Genomic DNA, 26037 nt, shown 5'->3' on the forward strand with positions numbered 1-26037 from the left:
ACTGTAACAGCAGTTATTCCATACAGTAGTTATTCCATACAGCAGCTATGTCATCCCAAAGTAGGGCTACACAGGAACTGTAAGAAAACAGATTCATCAGAATGAAAAGTATTCCCAGGAAAATGGTCTTTTCATGGGCACTGCTCATGGGAAAAGCTCCTCAGCTTCAGGGTCGCAGATCTGAACAAAAAAGATGACAAGCACAGAACGTGATGACAACGCACACCTGAAATACAAGAGCTCTACCATGATGAGAACCGTTGGGTGATCGCCGTGTTACATTAAATACTTTCCACAACCTGATACATTTTGGCAGGACATAGGGAAAAAATTTACTTAATAAAAGATTTGTTTTTCAGGAGAAAACTCCTCCTAGTTCTATACTAAAGCTTGCATTAAGAACAGGGAGAGAGAACTGAAGCATGGAGGAGGAAGAAGAGTCACCTTTACCACAGAGAGAACAGCAATATACCAAGTATTTGCCATAGCAAGGGACCATCCCCCTATCCCAGGTTCTTGGTGTCTTCCTTGTTGCAACAGCCATGCCACTCATTTCTGTTGGCACATTCGTGACGAAACTGAGTGCATAACTGGGAGTTCAAAAGCAAGTAAGTTGCTTGGTGCCACAGAGTTTATGAAAAGGGTCAGAGCATCTTGACAGTACTACAAAGCAGTTCAGTCACAAAGAAAACAAGATTAATTTATGTTGTTTCTATTTCAGCCCGGGCAGGGCTGGATTACAGCAAGTCTTGACAACCTTCCTTATTCAAACACAGGTCTATTTGCTTTAATTAAAAAATATGCTAGGGAAAGAGTTAAAACTATGAAATTGTATATCCTTGTTTCTCTCTTTACTGCTTTCCTATTACTCTCATGCTGGACATTTCTTCTAGTAAATACTTTGCATTTAAACTGAGGAATAGGTACAAGGAGTCTGAATCCCTTCTCATTTGGAAGACTACTATAAAAGAAAAAGCAATGTCCTACGTTAATACTTAAATACGGGAATTCAGCAGGCAGACTCTAAACCACTAATCTTAACGTAATCCAACTACAACTTTGAGCAGCACTGCAAAGGCAAAGTGTGAGTATTCATCCTCACCAATACACGTACATTGATTTGAGTATTCACTAGGAAATGATACGCGTTTGTAAGATCACTGTTTCCTGAATAGCTGCAAATCTGTATGTGCAAAGATTGGGAGATTGTCATGCAATTTGATTTAGTTTATTGAGTAATAGTCCGATAGCTACAACAGTGAATGAAAAGAAAAAACCAAAGAACAAAAAATAAACCTCACCCCACCCTATCAAATCCTATTTCCCCACATTTTGGGAAACAAGCTGAAGAAAATATTCTACATTGTAGAAGACAGCTGTAACTGCTGATACCCATGTTTTGACATTGGACCTGAGCAACTGCAAGTCTGCAGCATACAGTCCTGAAGCCTCGACCAAAAGAGGCTTTGTAGTAATAACATGGATATATCACCACTGGGAGATGTGAACATTACTAAGGACTCTGGGATACCAATCTGGTATAATCAGCAACATATTGGGTTCCTATGAAAGATGTGACATTTCTCCTTAAGGTCAGCTTTTAGAGAACCTTAAAAAACAATGTTTTAAACCATTTACTTATAGTACTCCTTTGCTTGCAGAAAAGGACACAAAATATAGTTCAATAAAAACTGAATACATGATCACTTTTTTTTTTACTGGATTTGATTAGTTGCATAACTTTGGAAAGATTATCACAGTGTGATCCAGTTAAGCTTTCAGGATTATACGAACACTAGCACCAAATTAATCTTGGAATCAGACAACTGAGATACTTCTGCACTCTCTTATGTTTCTGACCACTTACACAGTCTCTCCCGGTCCCAGTGCTGCAGTTATTACTTGGTAGTCAGTGCAGTATTTTGTACCATTGACAAAGCAACACAATCTGGACAGATTCCTGGCTTCTCTCTTTGCAAGAATAGTATGCCACCTTGCCGAACCTCCAAGGATGCAAACTGGGATTATTCGACATGAAGTCTCCCTTTGTGGCAACTGAAATAAAAACCTTTCCCCCAGAACTGCTACTGTTTTGATAGTGAATTCCATGCCGGGTTGTACAACTGGTTACTCAGTTCTTTGGCTGATTTTAAGAATTGCATTTAAAAGCTAACTCTACATTAGAAGCATTTAGAAAATATATTATACCTGGTATTGGTACTCTTTCAAGTACTCTTTTAGTCTTGTTGGCAATGGCAGCTCCCAGATCTGATTTGTACATTTGTTTATAGTTATTCTGCAGCGGTGTTGCAGAGATGGAGCAGATGTATAGAGAGGTTTGTTCAAGTAAAGATGAACTGTTCCATTTGAAGGTGTTTCGGTTCTGTCTTTGCACATAAGAACATAGTACTCAATCAAATGTACAACGCTGTTGAATTGTTTAAGTCTAGATTTGACACAAGTGATAGAGTCCAGTCTAAACTTGCCATCTTGATATTCTATACGTAGATTGGTCGGTCCCGCTGATGTTTTTACTGAAATAGTCAGTAGATACTCTGAATGTGAACTATCCCTAACCAAGAAGGTCCCTTCGGGGGCATCCTGTAATCTCTCTTTGGCTTCAGCAACAGTCATGTTGCCCCAGTACCATCCTGTTAAAAGAGGAGAGAAGGAAAGGTTTTGTTTATTCCTATTTGTTAAAAAAGTATCTCTTTGGCTGATATACTTGTAATAACCAGTTTCCTTTTTTGTTTCAAAGCTAAAGTCCTGCAGGTATTGTGATTTTTTTTTTAATTTGCTATTTAAATTCAACTGCTTTACAATGTGTCTCGTTTTGACAGAGCCTTCCCAGTCACTGTTTATTTTCATGTCTAGTCACACACACGCACAAACTTTCCCGCGGTGTCCTGCGAGGGTAGCGCCGAAGCCGCTGACCCCTCGGGCCGCCCGTGAGGTGGTAGGGACGCGTCCCTCGGCTCCGCGCTGTGCACACATCGGGAAGAGTGTTGCGTCCCCGCGACACGGGCTCGCAGCCCGCAAAAGCCAGCGGTTGGTAACTCTAGGTGGGCTGCGGTTGAAATGGGCTTTGTCTAGTAAGGGGAAGCTGGGAGGGGTAAGAAAACTACTTCGGCGGTGCGGCTGCGATCCTAGCGGGGAGGCGATGAAGACAAAAGCCTTTCCCGCCGCCCGCGGACAAGCCCCGCATCTTGCGGGGCCGGGCGACTGGAGCGCAGGTACGCGGGGCCGAGGGGATGAGGCGCCGCGGCCGCCCCGGCCGGCGGCAGCGCTCAGCCCTCGATCGCGGGCTGCCGCCGAGGCGAGGCGCTGCCGGCGCGGGCGGCGCTTTCGCTTCGGCCGCCGCAGCCCGCGGAAAGTCGGAGCCGCCGCCGCCGCCCCTCGCAGTGCCGGGCGCCCACGGCAAGCATCGTCCCACTGCCCGCCCCTCCCCGGCCCGGCGGGGCTCCTCGCGGCGCCGCGCCGCTCCGCCTCCCTCGGGACCGCGGCGAGGAGGCAAGCCGAGAACCCCGGCGAGCGCCGCCGCCCCGGGCACCCCCCCGCCGGCCGCCCGGGCTTACCTGCTCGCCGCAGCTCCTCCATAGCCGTGGCCAGCTGCGCCGCCTCACGGGACTCCTCGGCAACCGGCGCCGCCGTTTCGCCGTGCCCCCAACGCGCCCAGGAGCCCTCCGCGCTCTCCAGGGATCCGGCGGAGCGCAGGGTCATGGAGCGGGGGGGGGCGGCGGCGGCGGCAGGCACGGCCCCGTTCGCACGCAGGTCGGGGATTGCCCGCAGGAAGAGGGCTCCACTTCGCCGCCGCGGTGCTCAGCGCCACACCGGGTGCATGGCCCCGGCGCCCGGCCCGGGCGCCGCCTGCGAGAGGAGAGCGAGCGTGGTTAGCGGTGAGCCCCGCGAGAGGCGCTCCCGACGCAGCCCGTGCGTTTCTGGTGTTCCCGCTTCGGAACTTCCCAGCATCCAGAGGAAGGACCCGAGGCGAGAGATCACCTCCCGGCGGAGCGGGGGAGGGACATCTCCTCCCCTAGCCGCCCAGCGAGTCCCCGGCTCCTCTCCGCCGGTGACGAGGCGAAGGCGGCGGCCCGCGAAGGTGGTCTCGTTTTATTGCAAGGGCAAACCCGCCGATGTGCCCGCTCCCTCGGCCAGGGTACGAGAACCCGGCCGGCAGCGCTGAAAGGTGAGGGCGTTTGGGGTTGAAGGAGGTCGTGGGGGAAGAGCCGAGCACGTAAAGGTATGAGTGGGGAGGGGTAAGCGAGCAGCGGGACCCGGCGCTTCCCGGGTTGCACGCTGCAGTGCGTAGGCATGGCATGGTACGGTACGGCTTTCAGGAAGGTCATACGCGAAGTCGTACCTCTAGGAATGGGAGCCCGGCGTGGTCCGCGCTCTTGGGGTCGGAGTGAGCCTCTCCTGGGCAGCGGCGTACCCCAGGAGCTGCGGGGCGGGTGCGCGGGCAGCGCCGGCTCCCGGGGCTTGCTGGCTATGGGAAAGGGGCAGCGCGGCGGAGGGCGCGATATATTTAGCGCGGGGCAGGAAAGGTGCTTTTCCCGTTCCATTAAATGCTGAGGCTATTAAAAAAAAAAGTATCTTTCCGCTCTGCTGAAGCGAACGGGAAGGACAAAAGTGCCTCCCTGTCTTTCCCACCGTCACGCCGGGAGCGACGTGAAGCCGGGCAGCGCCAGCGAGCAGGAGACTGGCCGCTTTGGCCGGAAAAGGGGCTCGCGGGAGAGAGCGGGCCCCTCACCGACGCTAGCGAACTGGGCAGAGTCTCTGCTTTAAATCGCCAGGTGAAGGGTTATGCCGAGGTGGCTCCTCCTGTCACAAGTTTCGTGGCGCGGCGGAGCTTAGAACTTTCCCAAATTAAACTTTAGTGGCAGCATATAGGCTGTTCAGCCGGGTTTCTACTGCAACATATTCAGGCACACACGCGGGCACCCCCTCGACAAAGCCTGTCCCCGTCCCCCTGTCCCCCGCGCAGGACCTGCCGCCCGCCAGCACGCCGCCGGCGCGGCACCGGGCGCAGGTGCGCCTGTCAGCGGCGCGGGGCCGGCGGCCGCAAAGCCCCAAGCGCAGGTGGGCAGCAGCCCTGCCGCGGGTGCCTGGGCGCGATCCCTTGCGAAGGAGAGGCGTCAGGAGCGCCTGGCCGCGAGGTGCCGCGGCCCGCGGGAGCTTGGCGGGGACGGAGGGTTTGCGAGGCGATGGCAGCTATCTGCAGCAGGGCGTCCCGAGGCAAGGACGAGGAGCTCCGGCTTCGAAGGGAGCCTTCATCGCGCCTGACGGCAGCGTCTTCCCGGGAGCGGGGCGGCCAGGCTCCCCGCTCTCGGGGAGCGGAGGGACGGCGGGACGACGACAGGACTCACCCAGGGTCGGCGGGACGGGGCTGGGGCCGCCGCTGCCGCCGCCTGGAGGTGGGGCGGTCAGGTTGTTCTCACTCCCGGCTGCGCTGAGGGGCCGGGGAAGGCAGAGCGCCCGCCGCCGGGGAGAAGCGTCGGGGCTGCGCTCGGGCAGACAGACAGGCTGCCGCTGCCGGAGGAGGATGGTGCTCCTGGGGAAACAACACCCTCCGTTCCCCGCCTCTCCCCGGCGCGGGCGGTCTGTTCGCCTTTGATTGCGAGGCGAGGGCATCCTGCCCCCGCGGCTCCCCCCTCCCGGGATGGCTACATACAAAGGCTGCTTTCCAGGAACTTTCCAGGAACCGCATCATGTGACAGGACCCGCTCCGGCGCCTCCACCGCGATCGCGGCCAGCCAGGGCCGCCGCACCGAGCCGCCGCCCCTGTCACGCCGGGGCAGCGGCGGCCTAACCCCCCCCCCCGCGTGCCCCTCCGCTCCCCCTCCCTCCGCGGAGCTGCGGGAGACGCGCGGCGAGCAGGTCAGTGACCGGGGCCGCCGAGGTACCGGCGCGGGGACGGCCGTTGGCGGCCGCGGGCGGGCCCGTGCCTCGTGGGGTGGCTCGCGCTGCCTCGCGAGGCACGGCCCCGCCGGCGGACTCCAACGGCCGCTCGCGCGCGGGCCGCGCGGCACCTCCTTGAGGTAACTGGGAGAGCGCGGGAGCGCGGCCACCCCCCCTCCCCACCCCCCCACTTCTTCCTCCTCCGCGGCGGCATGAGGGCATGGGGTACCCGGCCCGCCCGGCGCCCGCCGCCTCGGGCACCTGAGCGCGGGGCGGGGCCGCCCTGAGGGCCGGGAGTGCGTCAGCGGCCTATGCCAAGAGCTCCGTGCCAGGGGCTTGCGGCGGCCGAAACTCCTAGGACACCCCACCCTGCTCCCCACCCCCCTTCACCCTGTGGCGCTAAATACCTCGTTGCTACAAACAGCCATTAACCCGCCGATGCGCGCGCCGCTCCTTCTTCCCCCCCCAACCCCCCCACCCCCCCCCGATTTCTTTTTTTAATAAACCCAAAGCTGGTTTTTCGGCGTAAAAGATTGATTTGCGCCGCGAGTGCTGCTCGATAACCAGTCAGTGCCCGAGCGGCCTCGAGCCGACTTCGGAAAGGCAACAGAACAAAACACACACACACACAAAGGAGGGGAAACAAAGCAAAAGTAGCCGTCTTGGTGTCACCCCCGCCCCTGGCTGCGGGTCAGGGCTCCCTGCATGACGGTGTTGGGGAGGGAGCATTTTTCGGGTTTGACGGGAAAAAGATTGAGGGCTGTCACTTTAAACTGCTTAAGGACAAAGAATGTAAAATAATACAAAAGAATCTCTTTAAAAATCGGGGGCGAAGGGAGAGCCTTTGTTATCAAAAAGACAGATGAATATGTATTAGGCTGGACGCTCTGGCTTGAGGGAGCAGGGCAGCAGCGGCATGCTGACTCCTCTAGAGAAAGGTCCCACGGGGACACTGCTGCCTTCGGTCGTACTCCTCAGCAACTCCTGAAATTCAGCGTTTCTTTAAAACAAAAACAACAAAAAAAATAGATCGTGGAGGACAGTTCCCGAAGGCTTTTGTAAGAGATATTACCATTTTTAAACTTCAGAGTATGGGTATTAAATAGTTTTCTTTAAAAGTGCTGTATTTAGTAATTAAGCAGATTCATCTGAGGAAAAAAAAAATTACTTTGTTAATTGGTCTGTATAGTTGCATCTGTTTGTAATGCTTATGAGCTTCTGAATTTTGAATAATGTATTCAGTTTATGAGAAAAGGTGGTTTTAATCACTAATAGCACCACAGATTTTAAGATTATGTCTGAGGAACATAATGTGGGCTTTCTTATTTAAGCATTCTCAGAAACGGTTTAAAACAATTTAGGTCTTGAAGGTCATTCTTGTTCCTGTTTTCATCCGTGAGATTCAGATAGCCTCAGATTCAGCTTCCACACTCTTGTGTGGAATCCTCGCTAACTTTTCTTTAGTTGAATGTGAAGAGAGGAGAGACTATGTCTGTATCCTTTAAAATTTAGTTGACAGTTCTGGTACTGATGATGTGAGATCTTGCGTAAAATCTCATCTACTTTGTCAGAGTTCTTCTGCGCTTCACTATATTCAGAAGAACAAAAAAAAAATCCCCAGACCAAAACGGATCTTCTCGTATTATGAAAATAATTCTGTATATGGAGGCACAGAGCTTGTGCTAAAAATGTGTTGTTTTCATATAATAGTGCTCAGATTAGGGCTATTTCTTCAGAGTTCACCAATTCTTCTTAGAGAAAGGGAATACATCTTGTCTAGATGCAGAGCTGCTTTTTTTAAAGCTTTTCTGTGGCTCTCTTTCACTATGTTATTTATTAATGGCATTTTTATGTGGATAGTATCTCAAGACTTCCTTTGCTTCTGCTGTTCATTCGTCACTTGAAATCATAATAATTTGTTTCTAAAACCACAGCAGGCTGCTATAAAGGGAGAGAGAGGAACACCATGATTTATGTGGTGACTGAGAGACAAGAACAGAAGAATGTCATAAATATTTGTTACTTAAGACTTCAGATATTGTTATGAAAAAGGTAGCATAAAAATTAAGTAGGCAGTATATCAGCAGGATCTTTCCTAAACAGAGTTCTGTTAACTTTATTTTATTTTTTCATGGGAAGTGAATGTCTTTTAAAAATAGTAGTAAAGATCTGATAAATTTACAAGAGTAATGAAATTCAAACTTAAAAACTGGAAATCGATCTTTAAATGACACTTTTGGCACCTCATGAGAGCACTTCGGTTCCCAGTTACCTTTATTCTCTGGTATGAGACTTCCTTAAGTACCATAGGCTCGGTGGAATAAGTTAGTATTTCACCGTTTCTTTCAGCTGTGTTAGTTAGCCAGTTGTCTCCTTTGCCTGCGAGAGCCTTTCACACAATCACAGGGGAGAAAAAAAAAACCATAGTAAGAAAAGGTGATTAAGTTAAATTACTTTTGGGATTATGGGCCGCCTGTGGTGCATGAAACTACTTTAAACTACTTTTTAGATTCTTTTGCGTTGGGATGTTTAATATATGCTTGGTCCGCCTTAAGTGTTTTACTGTACAGAAAATTAGAATGGAGCAGGAGAAAGATGTGACATGGAGAAAGATAAAAGAAGCAGCAGACTGAAAATTCAGGTTTCCATCATGTACAGAAAATAGGGCTTTTTAATCTGCCATGTAACAACCAGTTAAACAATCACTAATATGAAGAGAAAATTACTTTATACAAATGGGGATTTAAAATTTGCAAGTACATTTCAAAGCAAGTGTTTCTTTTCAGTCTGTATGTTTTGGGGCAGCAATTCTAGGATAAATATTGCCTGGTTGCATGCAGTTACGAATTCTGGTTTTAGAGGTGTATCATTTGACTGGAGATGAAAGGCACAGACTTAAGGAATCTCTGATTTCTTTTCAAGATACTTTCTCCTGAGCATGAACGTTTTGGTTTGAGCAGTATATCATCTCCATGGTAGATATTTTTTCATCAAGATTTGTATTAGTAGTGAAAATATGAACGTTAAAGAGTTCTTGAAAATCGCAAGCAGAATATATCATCTTTTCGACTTGTTTTCGAACGTGTCTCCTCAAAGAGAAGGGAGGGGCTAGTTGATTTTTTTTTCTCCTTTAGGCAAAAATCCCTTTCGTGACCAAAGAAGGAGGCAACAATGTTTTTACAATAGTGTGAAGTGCCTGTTGCTAGAAATGATTTTTTACTTTGCTCCTGAAAACTATGCCAAATGTACTGGAGAGCTAACATGATGATTTATTTATATAAATTGATGTGAGTGGAGGAGGGGGTGATGCATTTCTGGCCCAGCTGATTTTAGCAAATCAAAGCAAACTTAGCAAAAGGCTTACTCATGATGTATCGAGCTAGATTTATCTAGCTACTGGGAAGAATGCAAAGGGCCTTTCCTTGTTCTCTGCTTTCTTACTTTCTGAAGATGCAGCACAGAGTATCCCTTGGGCATGACATACCATTTGTAAAATCTCCTTTAGTTAAAAGGACAGCTATTGCTTGTCACTTGTGACAATTTATTGACCCTATTGTGGCAACTGCTTACCTGAACTGATCTAAATAATAGCGTGTAACTGTCCTGGTTCCTCCCTGTCCTGTGATGACAGTGGTCAGGCAGAAAAATATGAATATTGAACCTTTACCCCAAGCAAATGAGGACAAGTTAATTGTAGCTCCACACCTTGAAAAAGGTCCACAACGTGAGCGAGCCCGTGGAGAATTTCTCACTCAGCAGTCAGGAGGACCATTTGCTTATTTCACATAGAGCTCCCAAAACATAATAAATATGGCAAAGAGAAGACAAGTATTTTTGTAAATGGGATTACGCTGCTCTTTCCAGCTGCCCGAGGAACAGAATGTTTTGATGAAATAAATTATGATGTATACCAAACAATTTTATTCTTAACCAGCTGCCACCTTATTTCCTGCCATTTTCACCCATTCAGATGTGAATGCTTTATCTTTCTGGAGAATATACATTTGCTAAAGGAGAATAATCAAAAATTCAGTGAATAATTTCTATGAATCAGTGGTGTTCGAAAAGAAAACCATCATTTATAATTAAAAAGCAAACTGTCAAGAGCTATCATGAAGAGAGCAGTACTTTGAAATAACATCCAGATTATTTTCTTTCAGAGACAACCGAGAAAAAGAAGGATCATTTGCTTTAGTTCAGTGGACAGGTAGATGGCTCATCACTGGCAAGCATGGAACTCTGACCGTTAAAAGGTGACATTTAAATCCTTCTCTCATCATATGCTTTGTACTCTTCAAAATGTACAATAGAATCTAAAGGCCTCAGCTACATTCAATGAGAGGTTATCTAGACACACTTAAAATCTTTAATTAAAAACATTAACTGTAGTGCTTTTATAGTTTCTCTAATTTACTATTTAAAATCTAAAGTAAAACCAAAATAACAGAAAAATAATTTGGCTGGGTTTGTTAAAGAAAAATGGAATGTGGCAACACAGGGTATTAAATATTTGAAAAAAAAAATCATTTTCACAGCAGTTTTCACCTTATACTATGTTAGGCTTCGTTATAAACAGCAGAATTCCAGTCTACCACTTAGTTATTTTGTGAATTATCCAATTTCACTCTGACTAGAACTAGCTAAATATTGCTGAATGTTACCTGAGGATAATTTGTAAACATATATGCTTTGACAGCGCTTTCCTCCCTACCATGCTTCCTTTTTCTGAACCCAGTAGAAAAAAAACTACTGGCAGGAACTGTTTGAACAGTGGTCACTTTAAACCACTGCTAGGAGAATATTTGCTACTGATTTCGCTATTCAGATTATAGCATTAGATGCTATGACTGTAATATTTATTTACCTTTGGATTTTGGCTGAGAAAGTGTGTATATGCCTGAGAAAGAATGTTTGAGTGTATAGAATCACATACACCTGTACATACCCATGTCTGGATTTTTGGAGGAATGTATGCTCTTGTCTTTGTTTCAGAAGAATCCTAGAGATAGCATAGCTGAAGGCACTGTGAGATCTTGCATTCTTGTCCTAGATGGTGCCAGAAAAAACAAGGCTTTTATGCTTGAGGAGGCTTGAGATGTTTTCTTGCCAGTTGCGAGTCCTACTTCTCAAAATAAAAGAGAGCAAGTAATGTCTGTGAAAAAAGTTTTTCTGACGAATGGCATGCAGGCAGCCCTCCTGTGCTCTGCCAGTCCATAAGCAATTAAAGTTCCTCTGTTGGCAACGAGTCAGTTCTGAAACTAGTAAAGCAAATTGAAACAGGTGATGCAGTGGCTATCTCCAAAGGAGAGATTTTGGAGTGCAAAGTAAAATGAAGATGAAGAAGAAACTGCATTATATGTCTCTGAAGAAATAGTCTCCCATCAGAAAAAGATTCATTTGAAATCACTGTTCTAGTTCTTATATTAAAGATGTTTAATTCACTCAGAGGTATTTGGCCTTGAGGATGAATTCCTACAATTAAGTGTTTATGATTGAGAGTGCTGCCATGGAAAGCAGACAGATGAATATCATTTCAGGAGTGCTGTGAATCATTAAATGAGTTGTAGAACCTTTTCCTTGGCATGAGCCACTTCTAAATTTCTAACTAAGGCTGTAATAGACTTCAGCAAAAGGCCTGACAAGTTGCTGTATTTGGGAGTTTGAATAACAGGATAATCAACATGTACTGATATGTTTATATATTTTTTAACCTCTTACAGTTAATTGAAACTGTGCTGCCTGTGGTATGTGTACATGCTGCTTGGATCAAATACATTTTTCAGATGAGTGAGGTGAGTGTTACTGTCAGGTAATGAATTTAACCTTAGATAGGCAGGGCCGCTTTCCCCACTTAAGCACAAAGAGAGGCCGGACATGGAATGTCATGCAGACCTGAACAGATTACAGGAAAATTGTGCTAGCTGCTGTCTTCTCTCTCTTTGTTTATCATTATTAGTTCTTGGGCTTTGTCACAAAGGCTCAAGGCATTGTCCCATAACTGCTGGGTGTGTTGGGAACACATCAACTGAAATACAGACCAGACAGAAAAAGTGTCGCTTTTCTTGGCTCAACAGAGGAAACACACGGGGCTACTCTTCCTGGTCAAGGAAAGAGCACTGGTCCACAGTTTGCCTTTTCCTGGCACTGCCTGCCCATTCCGAGGATTGTTTGCCTCTCCTGTAGGCAGTTTTGCCAAGTGTTTGGAAATTAAATCTCAAGCAGTAGTAGATACAATTGGATAGTCTGCTCGAGGCAGTTACTGCCTCCCCTTGTACTGTACCTGAACCACCCTTCCCAAGGCCCCGACAGTGCTGCCTGCAGAGGAGATGAGAAATTAACTCACACATCTCCTAAACAACTTCAGCTTTCAGTGTGGTATGTCATGGTCAGCCCCAGTTTCAGAGTGGCTCAAAACTACAGTTGTTCAGAAGCAGCTTCATAAGCTGTTTGGTCGTGAGGTAGCAAATTCAGTCACGAGGTAGGGTAAATGGTTGAGGATGACAGTAGTAACTCCTTCAGCCATCTGATTTTAATCCCTTACCATATGTCACTTGAAGTCCTTAGATGCCCTCTACTGCCATGTACCAGAATTAACAGATGGCTCTGTGTAACCAAATTCAGATTTGCTGAGGTTTGTTATTATCTGTCTTTATAAATGGATGCAGGAGGAGAAATAATATCCAGAATTATTACAAAATATGTAAAGCCTTTTATAAAGTGTGACTTTGGGCTAGACATCTTTTCTGACTTTCAGTGCCATTGCCCTGTATTTCAAAATTTTAACACTATTTTTAGCATTCTCTTCAGAGCTCACTTCTCTGATAAATTATCCCTCTGGGAAAAATTTTAATCCAGAAAGGTGTCTGAGGCACAGCAGAATTTTTCCACAGTGTTTCAGGCCACATCACATTAGATGGAAGGAATCTGCAAACCTGCTACTGTGGATCAGTCTGTGTTCTCGGGAGGTACTAGAGGATGCATCGAGCCATCTGTGTAGTATAAGACAGAACAGCAGGCAGGAGTCTGTATCTAAAATGAAACTAATGACGTTTCTATCCCATGTTTGCCAGTGTTACGACAGTTTTTGTGTGCTGGTGGGCACAAAGCAATCCCAAGTAAAACAACTAATCCTGGAGGGAATCATCTTAGAGGCACTAAGAGTCAGGTGTTTCTGAGGTGCTTGAGGTCTAGCTCTGTTGGTTGTATCAGCTCCTTTTCCCTCTGTAAGGAAAATCCAGCAATGCCATCCTGCCGTTAACTCCCCAGCCCAGGTTCCCAATGCCAGTTTGACTGATGAGTGGGTTTGGTCCAAATGAAATTAACAGACACATTTTGTGTCCATTTTTAAACATGCCTAAGCTTTTCTGAGGACAGTCTGTTACTGTTCATTTTACTCTAGTTGGTTGCCAGGGATGTTACAGATGGAAGCAGGCACAGCAGGAGGGAGTGGGAACTTTCCAGTGGAACTGTGGCAGCAGGGAACTGCTCCAGGTAAGTGAAGAGGTATGTGGACAGAAGACATGCAGGGGGGCCTCTGCCAAGCTAATCAATAGGTAAAGCTTGGGTTCATTGAAGAGGTGAGCTTTCACACTATGCTTTCTTTTCCTGCCAGCAGTCATCCACTTTCAGGCACACTGGTTTAGAATATGCTACTTACATTTTTTTTTCAGGAGCTTTTGTAGTTTTTCCAGAACATAATCTCAAAATAACAGAAGTCCACAATAAAATCTTAATGTGAATGGAAGCTTTGTTTTGCGAGACTATTTCTGAAAGCACCTGGCTCGTTGTTAGCCATTGTGTAAAAGGCTGAAACATGAATTTGTTCATATGCTTTGTTTGCAATGTGTTCATTCCTTCAACCCCTCCCCCTCTCTTTCTCCAAGAAATACATGAAGCTCTTCAAATCTTCCCAGCACATGGGCTATATATTGTTATGGTGGCATATATTCATATATATTCCAAAATACATGCAATGGACCACCATCAGTGTGGTCTACTGCATGTATTTTTATTAGATACGTATTTTTTCTGACTTCTTCATATTCTTTCACTGGCTGGTTTTTTTCACTGTCTGTCAGAGAATGGAATCCTGGACGAGTTCCTGTGTGACCTACTCTAGGTGGTCTTGCTCTGGCAGGGGGGTTGGACTAGATGATCTTTCGAGGTCCCTTCCAACCCTTAAGACTCTGTGATTCTGTGATCCAGAGAATGTAAAAAACAGCTGTTTCCACTCAGTTTGCATTTATATACTTAACACTTCAAAATAGATTATTTCTAAAAGCCTTCACAATCTAGTCAAAATTCCTACTTATTCTGAGGTACTAGTGAGATGTTAGTGAAATCTTTTTGGACTGGTTTGTGGAAAAGGTGTAGCAACAAGAATGAAAATGCCCAATCAGTCAATTGAAGCATCTTTTAATATACTTGAGCATTTTCAGGATCAGCTCCTTGGGCCGTTCTGAGGGGTGAGAGTGTGCCAGGTAAAGAGATAAATTGTTAAAAAATCCATGCTGAACTGGTAATGTATTTCTAACAAAATTCATTTATCATATGAGTGGAGCTGAAAACAAAACAAAACACAGCCTGGCAAGCTGTGTAAAGCAAAAAGCTTATTTGCCAGTGTCATGGATCTTTAAATAAATCAACCCTCTATGTCCTGAGAATAACTAGAAAGCAGCTCTGTTTTTTCTTACTACTGTTTTGTTTTGTTGACATTTCACCATCCCTGAAGTGGAAACACGGCATTTTAATTTAGTAGTGCTTAAGTGAAGATTTTAAGAACTACGTCCAATTACTGTAGGTTCTTTCTCCAGAAAACTTTGAAAACCTTTCACCTCATTATTTTGCCAAATGCCTCAACTTGAACCATTTCTTTAGATTTCTTTGATCCTCTAAAAGCTGAGAATTACAGAACATTGACATTTAGTGACCTTTCATACGGTTCATTTGCTCTGACATGGAACGTTAAGGATGATGTTTACTCCGAAGTCCGGATTTTTTTTGAAGTTACAGAAATGCATTCTCGTCTCTGCATATTTGATTTTGTTTATCCTGAAGAAAAATAATTTTCTTTTCACAGGAGTGATAATCTTGATGACTCAAATTGTTTAGAGAATAGTAATGATATATCTGAGTTGCTGTTTTTGCATTTCTCAGTAAACCTGTACCAAAATCATTCAGACTTGTCAGTCCCAACAAAGACAATCTAAAGTCAGGTCACCTGTAAAAATGATGTGGGTCCCAACTACCTGATTTCAGAGGGCATGCTTGTATTTCTAAATTCTAATCCAGCACAGGGCCACCAAGATGACTGGAACATCTTTCATACGAGGAAAGGCTGCGGGAACTGGAGCTGTTTAGTCTAGAAAAGAGGAGGCTGAGGGAGGATCTTATTACTATTTACAAATATCTAAGGGGTGGGTGTCAGGAGGTTGGGACACCCCTTTTTTCTATTGTATCTAGCAACAGGATGAAGCTGGAACACAAAAAGTTCCATTCAAATATAAGAGAAAACTATTTCACTGTTCAGGTGAGGGAGCCCCAGCACAGGCTGCTCAGGGAGGGTGTGGAGTCTCTTTCCTTGGAGGTCTTCAAGACCCGCCTGGACATGTTCCTCTGCAACCTGATCTAGGTGAACCTGCTTCTGCGAGGGGTTGCACTAGATGATCTCTAAAGGTCCCTTCCAACCCTACCATTCTGTGATTCTGTGAAATTGTTAAAAAAAATCCCAGATGACAAGAGGCTTGGCTTATATTCACACTAGCTGAGGCTAGTTCTCTCGAGACACTTCTATATTCACATCCCACAATACTCCTTGGATTCTTCTGGTGCCTGTATAGACCCAACATGTAATTCTGATTTTTTGTGTACCTTTCAGTTTGAAGTACCTGAAATTATGTGAAACTGTCTGCTGCTTGCAAGAATGGTGGTTTCCTGGTGTGAAAGTGAGGGTATGTATTACAGGTTGTGGGATGTGGTTATGTTTGAGGGTGCACACTCAACTGGAGCAGTTTAGAAGAGCACATAGGGTCAAGTCAAACAAGGTGTGATCTCATGAGTATACAGCCATAGATTTAGAAGGCAAGGGGGAACCAGGGAAAGGCAGGTATGGGAATTAACAGCAAGTACAGCCAGTCTGCAGCAGCAAGAACACACGGGCACCACGACTGTCAGTCTGCTGCTAGGGACCGCCTCTGGTTGAGGTAAAGTGTAGACAGTTATTTTGGCTGCAGGGTAAATGCTTCCCTCAAAGAAGAAGAAGGCTTCTCATCATTTCCACAAAATTGGTAGTTAAAATCTTGGTCAGATTGAAGGAAAACTCTCACCTTGTTCCAGTGATTCAAGGTTTTGCCTTCAGTCTGGACAAGGACTGGCTAACCACACCTGCTCTACAGCAGGACTGCCACTGCTGTTCTCTTCCCAGGTCACTGTATCACCTTCTGGCCTGAACAGTGGCCTCTTTGGGCTCATTTCAAATCTTTTTCTTCAACAATCACACCAAGTCAATAAATTGCAACCCATGAAGCCAATATATAGCATGTTTATTTTAGATTTGAACATACAAATATGTGCTCTAGGAAGGGATTTCTCTGCTGTTTTTCTTATCTCTACTTATGCTGCACTTACCGTGAATTTTGTTTGTACTGCACCTTGACCCTGAATGGAAAATCCTTTTTCTTAATCTACTTCTAAAATCTGTGGAATTCTGCCATTCACATTTTCCCCATCACTAGTGCCAGGTTTTTAACTGTATGAAAAACAGCATGAGAGAGAGTTTTACGAAGACATGAGGTATCCTTGGAAAAATAACAAGCAAACTTGCAATACAAAGTAACAAAAAATACAAAAAGGGATGTGAAGTTACTGTATACTTGTTACCTAATGAGAAGTCAAGGAAACTTTTTCCTGTTACTAGTTTATCATTCAAGTGAAAACTTCAGCATGTCTTAACTAAAAGCAGACAATGAAGATGGCTGTTGCAGCACAGCTCTGATCCAGTGTAATGCCTACAGATATTGGCTTCAGAAAAATGTTACTTAGTAAGGTTATATTAACAATTATGGTTGCATTATGTTAGGTTGTGGTGAGGTGGAGGTTGGTCTCCTCTCCCAAATAACAAGTGACGAGAGAAGGTGGCCACAAGTTGCATCAGAGGAGGTTTAGATTGGATATCAGGAAAAAAAATGTCCCCCACAGCAGTGGTACAGGCTGCCCATGGAAGTGGTGGAGTCGTCATCCCTGGTGGTATTCAAAAGATAAGTAGATGTGGTGCTGAGGGACATGGCTTAGGTCTGAACAGGGAAGTGCTGGGTTAATGTTTGGACTCAATCTTACAGGTTTTTTTCCAACCATTTAGATTTTCTGTGACACATCAGTTTAACTTGTATTATTTTTGGTAGAATCGATGCTAAAAAACATCTCTGCAAGATTTTTTTTTATGATGTTTCATATTTTTTCTGTAAGGGAGATTCTTTTGCTGAGGAATTGTAAACTTTGGTAGTAGTCAACACTGGCCTTATTGGAAATGGTAAACTGCCTTTGACCCCAGACTGGTTTTCATCTTGACAAAAAACTGAATATAAGCACAACTGTCTTCTATTTTACTTATTGGATTTTCCAGAAAATCCAGTTGGTAAAGTTTCTTAGTCCTACTAACCATTCCACCTCCTGTGGTGCCCCTAGGTGATGAAAAACTTTGTGATACATTGATGATTGTTTCTTACCAACATCACCACATCCGATAAAGCCGTGCTCCAGGCCATAAGCTGTTACTTCTCTAGAAGCCCTGCAATACAAAACTGCTGACCCAACACACCATTTGGTTCATAGTTTCCACAGAGAGGTAACAGTTGGATCATGAGCTCATTAGAAGTGTTATAAAGATCCAGAAAATAAGTAACTTTCTTAATTCTCCTCTGATTACACACTGAAAGAAACAAAAAAACCCCAAAACACCAGAAGTTATCTTTTAGCATTGGAGAGTTGCTTAAATAGAAAGAGGTGAGATTAAAATCCTATCTACAGTTTATTCAAAATTACAATTCAATGTGTGTGAATTACTCTGTACAGAACACAGAGTTCCTAAATATGGTCAAGATGCTATTGAAGGCTAGGATTTTTTTTTTTTGTCTTTGAATATGTTTCTTTTACATCTGTGTTCTTAAGTTTACTTTTTGTTTAGTAAAAAGAAAAAAGGAAAAGTAAAACTACTGTGACTTGCTGTGTTACTGGCACCTGACTCTCAGCTAAGCTTCATCAACCCTTCAAAAACAATAAAGAAAAAGGCACCTCCAGATAACAAATTGTGTGACATATTCTAGACAACAAGATCTTAAGATCAGCTTCCTTGTGTAGGTACTTTGTGTCAATTGTCTATAAGGGGTGCCTACACAGATTAATGCAGGCTTAGATGTCTGATTCATAGCTGTCTCAGAGATGAATCCAACCCTTATGTGTTGTAGGTATACAGTTTGTCTGATGTTTATTCTAGTTTCAGACAATTTTATCGTAGCATTAAAAGAAAATACACATCCTTTATTACAGAAGAAGAAAAATGCAGCCTACATCCGTCTGATCTCTTTGTGATGTAACTTTGTACCGGTTTTGAGAATGGAATTAGCATGTGAGAAATTATGGCAGAACAGCTGCTAAAATTCATAAAGATTAGAATAACTGGGCAATGCAGTACTGGCTTTAACAGCAAATAATTGCTGTCACCTATAGCGGAGCTGCAGCCCTCATTGATCTCAGGACAGCAGAATCTAGACATGGCTGCTGATGTTCAGACCAATTGCAACAGTAAACAGACAAGAAGGAAACTTCCCTGGAAGACTGATGTGAATGTACACCTCTGCTACTCTGCCGAAGGAAATGAGCAAGTCCCACAGAGAACTGGAGACTCTTTGACTCCAACCAGTTTCAGACCTACTTCTGAATTTAATTCAAGAACAGCTAATGCACGACTCTCAGTGTTAAATTTGAGGATACAGCTCAATCCTCTATGGTTTCAGACAAATCCAGTTGCATCATTGTGCAAGGTGGTAGTACCAAGAATGTGCAGAACAACATCATTTGCACAGAGAAAAAGGCAAAAACTTCTTTTAAAGGCATGCTTCCTTTTAAAATTCAGGTCTGACTAGAGGCAGTAAAAGAAAAAAACTATTTCACTGTGAGGGTGACAGAGCAGTGGCACAGGCTGCCCAGGGAGGGTGTGGAGTCTTCTTCCTTGGAGGTCTTCAAGACCCACCTGGATATGTTCGTATGTGACCTGATCTAGGTGACCCTGCTTCTGCAGGGGGGTTGGACTAGATGATCTCTAAAGATCCCTTCCAACCCCTACCATTCCATGATTCTATGATTCACTAAAACCTCACAGTAAATTGAACTGTGATTGAAATGGTCTGAATTGAAGACAAACTTTTTGATAGTTGACTGAAAGAAAGGAAAGACAAAGAAGAATTTCAGTGAGATATTAAAAATAAACCAAACCAGTAGGATGTACCCAACTATATTATCCACAGCAATGAGCTCCATCACGTCTGAAACAGTAACTACTGGATACAAAGCAAATGGCTCAGTGCCTCAATGGCATACAAAGATACCAGAGCAAATTTAACATTGCCAATTATGTTCAACTAAAGTTTTCAGTTACAATGAATATAACCAGCAGAAAACAGAAACCTCAAAACAACTTTCAAAAAGGATTATTCTTTTGCATAGAAGTGGGACAAGAATCAAATGGATAGAATCCTAATTCCAAGTTTTCAAGTTAAGAGAAACAGATAAAGTGTTGTTCAAGACCTACAAAACCAGGAAAGCTTGAAATTGCCGTGAGAGGAAGATTTTAATTAGGTCATGCTACAGATGACCTAGAAGAAGGATTAAGTAGAGGAGAACACAAACATTGAGAGAGACAGCATAATCCAGGGATTCTTTAAATATCAATTTTATTAATTAACATGATAAGAAAATGGCAGAGGGTGCATGTAGTGAACGTGTGTTTTAGACTCAGGTTTCCAGTAACTGGTCAGAAGAGGAAGTGCTTTAAAGATACCAGTTCAGCATGTCATAGATTTTTAGCCCTCAAAATGCCTGTAAAGAATCCAAAAACGTTTGGGAAACATTGAGAAATCAAATATTTCTACAGTGATTGTGGATGTTTAATCATAAACAGGGCTTGACAGGCAAGAACAGACAAGTGTGATAACAGAAGCTATTTGAAAAGCAAAATGTCTTGACAGTATTGGTTGGCAAGAAGCAAAAGTATTGGGGAGAATAAGGGGGAACAGTAATTTAAACGTTTAAATTAATCCAAGGATGTATTTTCTTACACTGAAGTCAAAGAGTGAAAAATTAGGTCTGATCTTTGAAAAAAATAAAGGGTGCTCGGTTTTATGTTACAGAACCTAAGAAAATGCTAAACATGTGATGTAAGCCTCTCACATAAGACCAGCGTAAGTACCAGGCGCCGTGAAGCGACAGAAGTAAAGTTTGTTGTACTACAAGTTATTACTTTTAAAGTTATATTCTAGGCAGGGGAAAAAAAAATATTTTCATGTGATGGAACTTGCAGGGGAAGCAGTGATTCTTTTCATAGACACAACAGACATTCTGTTGTGAGAGCACGTTTGTGATCACATGAGCAACACATCATATAGTGTAGAGCCAAAATCACTTGGCTGATGCAGCCTAACTAGAGACTCAGATATCTTGCAAGTGTAAGAGGGAGAATAAGCAAAACAAGTTTCCTGTTCTGCCACAATAACCCACTATCGGCTAAGTGGCATGCAGATTTAAAAATGCATTTTTAAAAATAATATCAGGATAAATACTTAGACTAGCTTTATGTAAAATTTTCAAGAAATACTTAAAGGCAGTCTTTTTACATGCGTCTGACATTACTTTTTTTCACAATTAAAAAAAAATTAAGGGAAAAAGGTTATTTAGTAATAACTTTATAGAAGTAATTGTCCTTTACACTAACCATGACCAGGATTAAAGACTATATGATACTCCTCACAAAACACGTGAGTAACATATACTGGCAAAATTACACTAGACTACCAGAAGAGACAAGAACCTTCTTATGTAAGTTGTTTTGGAAATAAAGTACCATGAAGATGTACAACAAACATGGGAAAACTGTTTTCTGATTATTTATTAGGATATGCTAAGAAGAGTTAATGAAGTTACTGGGATCTCTGCAGAAGCAGAACGTTCCAAGTGAGCCCTTTCAGAGCTCTGAGGCCTAAAACTGGAATAAGTGATCTCCTTTCCCCGAGAAAAAAAATGCTAGGTGACAAAGTATTACAATAGCAGAAACACTTAAGCAGTTAAACATATTAAAACTATCAAGTGGAATCAAACCACATTAAATTTAAATCATTTTATATGATAAATGGCCAATCATTCCACCTAGGTAGGCTACAAGAAGCTCGGAGACTTCACCAATTACCTTGTTGAAGCAAAGAACTCTTCCTTCCTGGAGCTGCAGCTATTAAAGTTTATATATGAACACAGCATCCTCACCACACAGTAACTGGAGTGGGTTTAAAATAAACAAAACCCCACAAGCCACAAATGCACACAGAAGTTCTCTCAGCTATTTGGGAATGCTGAGTGATTTAGAAGGGCAAGTTATCATGCCTTGGGAGATACAATTTAATTAAGTTGGCCAGTTTTGAGTACACGACAATATCCTTAATCCTTAGTATCTTTGGCTGATGTAGGATTAAACATGAAATCAAGTATTTTACATGCCTCATAGAAGAAACAAAACTATTTCATGGTTTTCATAAATACCTCATGTAATATTCTTCATGAATAGTATTTCATGATAACCTCAGTATTCAAGCTCACCAGCCTTTCAATACCTAGATTTCTTAAACAAACAACCCCCCCCAAACTAACACCAAATCCTAACAAGCCCAGTTCCAGACCTCCCAGCTGGACATACCAACTACAAGCCTTTCACCAAGTGAAAACAGAGCACTCCACCACCTTTTGCATGTTTTTGTTACAGCACTCACACAGAACTGCCAAACATCTTGCTTTCAGTAGTTTTTATTTCCAATACAGATTAATAACTTCTTGTTCATCAGCACTTGGCTATCTGTCCTTAGGAGGATTGCGATTCTTGCGTCTTGTATGATACCTGAAAGAAAAAACAGCTGCAGTGAATGCAAGCTTTGGAGAGTCTTTGATTCCCCTGATAGTTCCTTTGTGGTGAGAGGCCTGGGGGTTACACAAGTGAGCAAAATACAAGATACATGAACAAAAACAGTCACCACTTATTAAATGTCATCTCTGTTCTTGGAGTTACATAACACTACTCATTTGTATTGCTGCATCTGCTACAAGCATGCAATAATCCAATCAGTTCTGCAGCTGAATAGGCCCAAAAGCTGTTCTTTATTCACAATTCTTGGTGTGAAGTTAATTTTATTACATGGTCAGCTTCTCCTTTGGTTAAAATAATTGCCATAGAACAGAGAGACATGATGTTTCATGGAGTTATGCCAGACTGTACGTTAAATAGTGTAATATTTTGCAGACAAACTAAAAAACAAACTCTTCATAACAAATACAATCACTTCTTTCCTCTTAATTGCTCACCCTAAAACAATGAAGATCCTCTTTGATACTCATTAAAGTGATGGCTACCCTTTGGCTATATAGAGTTTTAACATTTCATTCCTTCTACTTCCTCCCAAAACAATCATTAAGACATTTTCTCAGGACAAAGCTAAATCAATCTGCCTGTGTCCAGCCTCCATAGCTGCAAGATGAGCTGCTACCAAGGTGTAGTAACATCAACTGGAGAGACACATAGCAGAATGCCATGTGCTTCCAGTGATACATCTGAATGTAGCTAGTTCCTCTTCAAGCTCAGTCACATGTATTTGTGACTTTCTTCCTCTTAGCTTTTCAAGTACAAGGCACACCAAAGTACACTTTGCACCACTCCAAATGAAAAAACTTATACTATTCTTAAGTCTAAGAATCATGCTATTAAGTCTTTTTTTTTTTTCTGAACAGTTTTTAAGGAACAGACAATGCATGTTTCCAAGGTGTATTTGGTTTTATGCATTCAAGGTATTTGGCATAATAGGTTCTCTTATGCTGATTTCACTTACACAACTCATAAAACAGCTGAACCATACAGTATGAAAAAATCCTCTATATATTAGTAAAGAAAAAAAGAAAGTTGCAAAGGTTACCAAAGGGACAGTGTTAAAAAAAGCCTTATGAAATACTGTCTTTCATTTACAAAACACTGCATCTAAGATTTTATGCAGTAGCTCACTGTTTTGTCTCACATGAGTTATCATAGATTTAATCTAGTCTTAAATTACTCCTGTATTTCCCTCTACCTCCAAAAAGATCACATATTGAAAAGAAACTACTTACTGTCCCACAGGATACCAACGATGTTTTGTTGTGTAAAACATTTTGCTGAGCTCTTCAATTGTAGGACCTGGATTGTTCTTAAGGCCTTTTTCATTCAATCTGGATTTCAAAACTTGATCGAGTGTTTCTTCCTTATTATTCACTGGATCTGGTCGTGGTACAGGCTGTAAAAACAGTAGTGTATACCTTTTTCTCTTTTTTTTTTTTTTTGAGAAAAACAAAAAGCCAAGCTACTTAGGTGACATTACAACTTACTCTGAAGAGCTGAAAGCAAAGGAATACAGAAGAATACTTGTAACTGTAAAAGCCCACCCGACATCCTGAACAAAACGATAGCACTGTGGAGCAGATGTCAAGAAACACATCATTACCCCAGGTGCCACAGTGGATCACCTCATCCCTAACCTCAGCACTGCTGTCGTTATTGCACTGGCCGAATTGGAACCTTCACTTCTAGTCATATAAAAGTCCTCATATTATTCCTCTTTAGTGATTTCTTCATAGTGATGATTATCATCACTAAAAAAAGCTTTCAGATTATTCATATCTTGGAGAAGAATGCCACTTCTTAATTGTTTGTGCTTCTGCTAAGACTGAGACACTTGTTCTCAACTTGAAACCTATCTGCTAACACTGTTACAGGTATTTCTCCTTGTTTTAGTCTTTTGGACCTGTTCATCCTGAGGGACGTGAAACTGAAACATTTTTACATCTTGATATGTAACTTTCTGGCAAAGAGTGCTAATATGTTTTAAGTTTCCAAAGGAGAACTTTCACACTGGGTCCTTCAGCAATGTAGCTACTATTTACACTATATTGCTAGCATATGTAAACTGGAAATTGAAACATAAAGTGTACACTAGGAAAGTTTATCTAGACTTACTTTTATCACAAGAACACATTGAAAGTAGAACTGATGGATTAAAATAATCAGTATTTCAAGTTTTTTTGTGGTGTTCATGAATCTGGAGTGCTGAATGGAACCTGAAGCTCAAGTTGAAAACAGCAGCACTTCCTATGTCCTCTTGCCCAGACTGCAGCATCTGTACACAGCAGGATGTCTGACCTATAACCTGCACCCCAGTCATCCTCCTTGAGGAGCACACATAGACATACACTACCTTCCTCTGTAGTGCACAAGTATTTGAGTGCCTCATTTAATTCTACTTGACTTGCTGTATGCTGTGGTATCTGAGCAATGCTTACTCTGCAACTTTCCTTTGATTCAACTAAGAATAAGGTCCTCCTCACGGCAGCAGGTGTATTCATTGTTCACTTACTTCACAGGCACGCTGATCATGTTTCCAATTAAAAACAAAGATGCCCTAAGAACTCAGAATTAGGAATTTTACACAAGTAACAAATAGAAAAGTGGACATTTAGACATACTTTTGTATGCTCGTACGGAATCTCAAGTGAAGGGTGATAGCAGACTATCGTCTTCAAATCCGATGTCACGGCAAGTTCCACTTTGCTGTAAAAATAAAAACTTACACTCTTAAATATATCCCTTATCATTTTTAGAAGTGCTGAGCAACTGAGCAGCCCCAGTCCCACAGAAAACAAGAATTCACAGAGTCAAATCTGAAGAACTTTCTATACAATAAATACTTACAAAATAAGGGTTTCCCTAGCTACCTTCATGTTTTTTGGATGGAGAGGAAAAAAAAAGACTAAAATAAAGTATTAAAGTTGGAAAAAAATCCTTCAACACTTTGAATAATTGCATAGAAAACTAGCAACAGATGAGGATATTGGTCTCTAGGACAACGTGCCATTCTAAGAATTCTAGCACCTACAACAGGAAAACAAAGCTCTTAGGTTCAACTTCTATGTTTCATAAAAGATGATGAGCATGACGAAAAATGTCCTACTGAGAGGTTGGTTCTTTCAAGGAATATGACTTTGCACCTTCCCTCCCCTTCCCATAACACATTAGCTTCTTCAAACCTTGTATAACACACATGCTGTGTTCCTCACTATATTTGTATTGTCTTTTCTGGTTTCTACTCAGTTTGCTGTAGAGTAGCACAAAAATACCTGGATTTTGTCTTAACGAAAAAAGGACTGCTCTTAGCTACCTCTGCTCTTCCACTGGCAAAACTACAGGGGTACTGGGGTCATCAGCATGTCCAAAATGAATCCTGCATGATTTTTTATTAAGCTTATGTTTTGAAATACTAACTTGCAATCATTGTGATTAGAAACAGCACTTTAGTTAAAATCATTACATATATCTAAAACTCGCAGATGTTTTTGATGCCATTATATGACTACTTCACAACAGAGAAAGTAGCTGTGGAATAAACACCACACGAAAAGGCCATACATCAAAGCACATTTAAGTACCAATTGTAGTCTTCAGGGAGAATGGAGTACGTTGATTTATGGCAGGCATGATACACAGCTCCATCTGCAAAAACATCAAGAACACTGAGGTAAAAATAAGCACAGCTGTGCCAAATTTAGGAATGTTTACTTTTTCATTCTATTCTTAGTTGAGGATTATAATCATACTCAGTTTTGAATTATCAAAACCCAAACACTGTCTAATAGAAGTTCAATTTACTAATGCAATCAAATAATACAGTATCTAGGTAACTATGGCCTACATTTACCTTTCCAATTGTATTGTTTTCCTAAGAAAAACCACAGTATGACCATCACAGCATATTATTTATATATACAAACACCTTTACCTTAGGATTTACGGGGAAGATTGTAATTTCA

The 26037-nt window shown here is 42.8% G+C and overlaps 2 protein-coding genes and 1 long non-coding RNA gene across 11 annotated transcripts in view; 1 reads left to right on the forward strand and 2 right to left on the reverse strand.

Annotated features, from left to right (window-relative positions):
- SOCS2 (suppressor of cytokine signaling 2) lies at positions 1-5397 on the reverse strand. Of its 2 annotated transcripts, XM_062015592.1 has the most exons (4): positions 5367-5397; positions 3576-3867; positions 2209-2651; positions 1-77 (listed from the first exon to the last, which is right to left on the reverse strand). In XM_062015592.1, exons 2-4 carry the CDS (start codon positions 3718-3720, stop codon positions 51-53), a joined length of 615 nt encoding a protein of 204 aa, XP_061871576.1. In that variant the 5' UTR covers positions 3721-3867; positions 5367-5397; the 3' UTR covers positions 1-50. The 2 variants fall into 2 exon arrangements, with proteins under 2 accessions (XP_061871576.1, XP_061871583.1); XM_062015599.1 differs by lacking the exon at positions 1-77 and having other exon boundaries at positions 1239-2651.
- LOC133627976 (uncharacterized) overlaps positions 3525-26037 on the forward strand; it is a 24452-nt gene continuing 1939 nt past the window's right edge. Inside the window, exons 1-6 of one of the 6 annotated variants that reach the window (XR_009820469.1) lie at positions 5452-5877; positions 10059-10151; positions 11619-11690; positions 13298-13389; positions 15776-15848; positions 23521-24717. This is a non-coding gene — a long non-coding RNA (uncharacterized LOC133627976). The other 5 variants (XR_009820471.1, XR_009820470.1, XR_009820468.1 and 2 more) reach the window with 5 other exon arrangements.
- The window catches only part of MRPL42 (mitochondrial ribosomal protein L42), a 6674-nt gene continuing 2581 nt past the window's right edge, over positions 21945-26037 (reverse strand). For all 3 annotated transcript variants that reach the window (XM_062015621.1, XM_062015610.1, XM_062015626.1), the window contains exons 3-6: positions 25657-25720; positions 24697-24781; positions 23308-23471; positions 21945-22051 (exon numbers count right to left, since the gene is read on the reverse strand). In XM_062015621.1, coding sequence (XP_061871605.1) covers positions 22006-22051; positions 23308-23471; positions 24697-24781; positions 25657-25720 — 359 coding nt within the window. In that variant the 3' untranslated portion in view covers positions 21945-22005. The remainder of the gene's footprint in view (positions 22052-23307; positions 23472-24696; positions 24782-25656; positions 25721-26037) is intronic.

The sequence above is a fragment of the Colius striatus genome, chromosome 1 (assembly GCF_028858725.1).
Source record: "Colius striatus isolate bColStr4 chromosome 1, bColStr4.1.hap1, whole genome shotgun sequence".
NCBI lineage: Eukaryota > Metazoa > Chordata > Aves > Coliiformes > Coliidae > Colius > Colius striatus.

Bases quoted from the DNA above. Each gene is read 5' to 3' on its own strand.
- SOCS2 (XM_062015592.1), bottom strand. From the start codon at position 3,720: ATGACCCTGCGCTCCGCCGGATCCCTGGAGAGCGCGGAGGGCTCCTGG. The intron at 2,652-3,575 runs GTAAGCCCGGGC...CTCTTTTAACAG, and splicing joins GGAGGAGCTGCGGCGAGCAG to GATGGTACTGGGGCAACATG. The intron at 78-2,208 runs GTATAATATATT...GTTTTCTTACAG, and splicing joins TGAAAGAGTACCAATACCAG to TTCCTGTGTAGCCCTACTTT.